Below are 3640 nucleotides of genomic sequence, written 5' to 3' on the forward strand. Positions count from 1 at the left end.
TGAGACAATCTCATTTAAAATATCTAGCTTTTAATAAATAATTATCTGAATCTTTCACCCAAAGTTTTAATCTCTTGTAAAATGTATAGAAGTCCATTACTGTATATAGTAACTATTAAGTCTAATATACTCTAGTAAGCTATAGTACCAGACTTTAGGACAGTACTATCTTTGCAGTCTGCAGTTCTGTTGAAGAAAGATGTTGAATCTATTTAATTATTGTGGAAAAATAATTGATTTATGTGAATTTTCTTTTACATGTGCATTAAATTAAAGTTGATTACGTCGATTAACGCATCACAAAGCGGAGGGTGGGGGGTGGTTCCCTATTTTTTTTGGTGTCAATCCTATTAGTTAGGTTGCTTAATATTTCTGCTAAGTACTGTTTAAAATACCAGAATAGGGAGGATCGTGTAGGTTACGTTTATTAGATTGATCAGTATTGCTTAACTATAAAATAGTTTTTGCATACAGACATAACAGAATAGCTTTGGTGTTTTTTTTTTTTACTTGAGTATGAACTTATACAAAATGCAGTAAGATATTTTATTGATTAAAAAATACACTATATCGGATTCATATAGGTATCGGCAGATATCCAAATTTATAATATTGGTATTGGTATCGGACACAAAAAAGTGGTATCGTGCCATCTCTACTTTGGACACAGAGAAAACTAGGTTCTAAAATAAGTAAAACTAAGAAAACATAAACACAAAACTGAGACAACCAGAAAGAAAACAATCCATTTCCACAATTTGTAAATAAAAGTACAAAACCCAAAATAAATAAACACAAAAATTATTGCGAAAATAAAAACTTGGGCAAAAGATACAGGGACTGAGACAATTGCAGGTAGTATAGATGGATATATTAAGTTGCTCCTGTTTGTCACTTTTTATGTGTTTCTCACTTGTTTTTGGTACATATGGAGAATACTGTGCATAATAGGCATTGCATTATTTTGTTTTTTGATTAAGAATGTTAAGAAGGTACACTAAAATATTTTAGCATTCCAAGGTGTTTCAAATGCCCCCTTACACTTGCTGTACAATATCACAGTAATAATATATAATATAGTTAAAAAAGAGAATGCTTTTGATCAACATTCCTAAAATTAATATTATTAAATCATAAGAGATTAACTCTATAATTTGAGAGGATCCGATCCATGCATTTAAAGAAAAGGTTATTTGTTAGACACAGTTAAAGTCACTATGTACAGTACAATGTATTTATCTCTTTAATCGCATTACAACTGTGTGTCAGACTCTGACTTGTTATTGTTCTGAGTGGTTGCATTTGTATAGATATAAGAGCGAGGAACTTCTTCCTGGAAGGCAGTCTCCAAGATGTTGTGGATAGATTTGTGGACTTGATTCTTAAAATCCTGGCCCATGAACACATACAGCAGTGGATTCAGGCAGCTGTTGAGACAAGCCAAACAGATGGCGAGAGGGATCCCGATAGCCAGGACAAACTCTAATGTTCCACTTGTAGTAGCAGATCTGTGTTTCTCAAGTTGAATTAGATCCATAATGTGAATGGGAGCCCAGCACAGAAAGAAAGTAATGATTATGGCAGTGATGATCTTAAAAGTGTGACTTGATTTCCTTGCCAGAGTGCAGCTTCTTCTCAGACGATGGATTATGACGGCATTACAGCAGATGATGACAGAGAAGGGGATTGCAAATCCCACGAGAAAGCGGGTGACTAATAGCAGCTGAATGAAAGATGATGGTTTTAAGTCATCATGAGGAGCAAACTTGTTGAAGCAGATGATTTTGGCTTTAGTGTCATTCATTTCCTTTGTTTCCATAAAGAAAAACCATTGAATGCTGAATATCAGATTCACCAACCAAATACACAGACTCACATAGGATGCCTTGCGTACATTTCGGTGGTTGTGAGCCCAGACCGGCCACACCACAGAAACACATCTGTCCACACTGATCACCACCAGAATGGAGACACTAACAGATAAGTTTAGAAGGAGTAAACTGGTGTTTAACTTGCACATGACTTGGCCAAAAGGCCAATGAGACTGTAACAGGTATGTAACTGTAATGGGAAGAAATGCACAAAAGAAGAAGTTGGCCACAGCAAGGTTGAGAAACCAAACTGCATTAACAGTTTTCTTCATCTTGAACCCGGTCACCCAGATAACCACTCCATTCCCGAGCACACCGAGGACAAAGACCACAGAGAGAAAAATGGCACACATAATGTTGAGAGAATGTCTCAACTCAGCATACTGGTAAACAGGTGCAGTGGTTGTGTTGAACTGATGAAAAGATCTAGTGGTCATCTCCATCACTGCCTTGGGACCTGTAGTGGTATCACAAAAAAAAAAAAAGAAAAGATAAATGCATTACATAAAATTCATCTTTCATTTTTTGTTTCTTTTACAACTAATTGCATTATGAATATTTAGTCATTTTTTCAATTGGTACTTAATGTCTAGTTAGTTGTAAATAAATCTTAAACACTAACTACTTCAATTAAACACTGACTGCATTTAGCAGTGAAGGGTCACTTGTAAGTCAGATCCCACATAGCAGACAGGTCTGGCCCAGATCTGGTCTCAAGCCGGCACTGCTGGCTGACTTCTGGCATGGTAAGTGGTATGTCATCCATATATGGGCCAGGCCTGGGGTAGATGGCACTGTTTATGTGATGGCATGGCACATCTGGCCCAATTGTGGTTTGGTTTATGTGATTGATTGATTGATTGGTAATTTATTTCAACATGTGAACAATATAAAGGTACATTTAGAAAAGAAAATAAGAGAGAAAAAAAATACTATACAAAATACATACAAAAAAACCCGTTCTGATTATGTGGCCCAGGCTCATAGAAAACAGGTCTTCCCTGGGTCCGGCATCAAGCTGGCACTTCTGACCGACTGGCGTCATGGCAGGGTGTACGTCAACCAGATGTTGGCCAGGCAATAATGTCACTATTTATGTTCCTATTTTCCTATTTTATTTAGAAGACCCAAATGCCATGTTGCAATACAATACTATTATGGTAGCAAACGTATCAAATGCAGGTTTGAAAGGTTTGTGAGTGTACACTTTATCCAAAACCTAGTGAGGGTTTACTCGTGTCTACCACTGGGTTGCTGTAGCTCAGGAGGTAGAGCAGGTCACCTACTTATCGGAATATGCCGTATATTCTGCACCACATCACTGTGCGTTCATCATTTGTTTGAAGCCAGCTCACCTCCTGCAACCACTTTTCCGAGAATACGCACTTCTTTTGCAGTTCGGACTCCTTCTGACATTTCTTTGGAGGTGGAGGAACACCAACGTAATTGCTTAAAGGAGCTTGCTTGTTCAACAGCCGAGTTCTTGGAGGTGCAGTCATTAGTGTAGAGGGAGAACACTAGTGGTGAGAGGACACATCCTTGAGGGGCACCAATACTGAGGGACCGAGTTTCAGAGGTGATCTCCCCCAGCCTCACTTGTTGATTTCTATCTGTCAGGAAGCTGGTGATCCACTGACAGGTAGCTGGTGACACGCTGAGCTGGGAGAGTTTGGAGGAGAGAAGTTCAGGCACGATGGTGTTAAAAGCCGAACTAAAGTCCACAAACAGGACCCTGGCATAAGTTCCCGGGCGGTCGAGGTGTTGCAGGA

The 3640-nt window shown here is 38.4% G+C and overlaps 1 protein-coding gene across 1 annotated transcript; it reads right to left on the reverse strand.

Moving 5' to 3' along the window:
• LOC146508042 (chemerin-like receptor 1) lies at nucleotides 1–2428 on the reverse strand. Its single transcript, XM_085176350.1, has one exon. It carries the CDS (start codon nucleotides 2312–2314, stop codon nucleotides 1253–1255), a length of 1062 nt encoding a protein of 353 aa, XP_085032476.1. The 5' UTR covers nucleotides 2315–2428; the 3' UTR covers nucleotides 1–1252.
• Nucleotides 2429–3640: the final 1212 nt, after the last annotated feature.

This window comes from Neolamprologus multifasciatus, chromosome 11, assembly GCF_963576455.1.
Source record: "Neolamprologus multifasciatus chromosome 11, fNeoMul1.2, whole genome shotgun sequence".
NCBI lineage: Eukaryota > Metazoa > Chordata > Actinopteri > Cichliformes > Cichlidae > Neolamprologus > Neolamprologus multifasciatus.

Excerpts from the sequence above, each read along its gene's own strand:
- LOC146508042 (XM_085176350.1), bottom strand. The coding sequence starts at position 2,314 with ATGGAGATGACCACTAGATCTTTTCATCAGTTCAACACAACCACTGCA.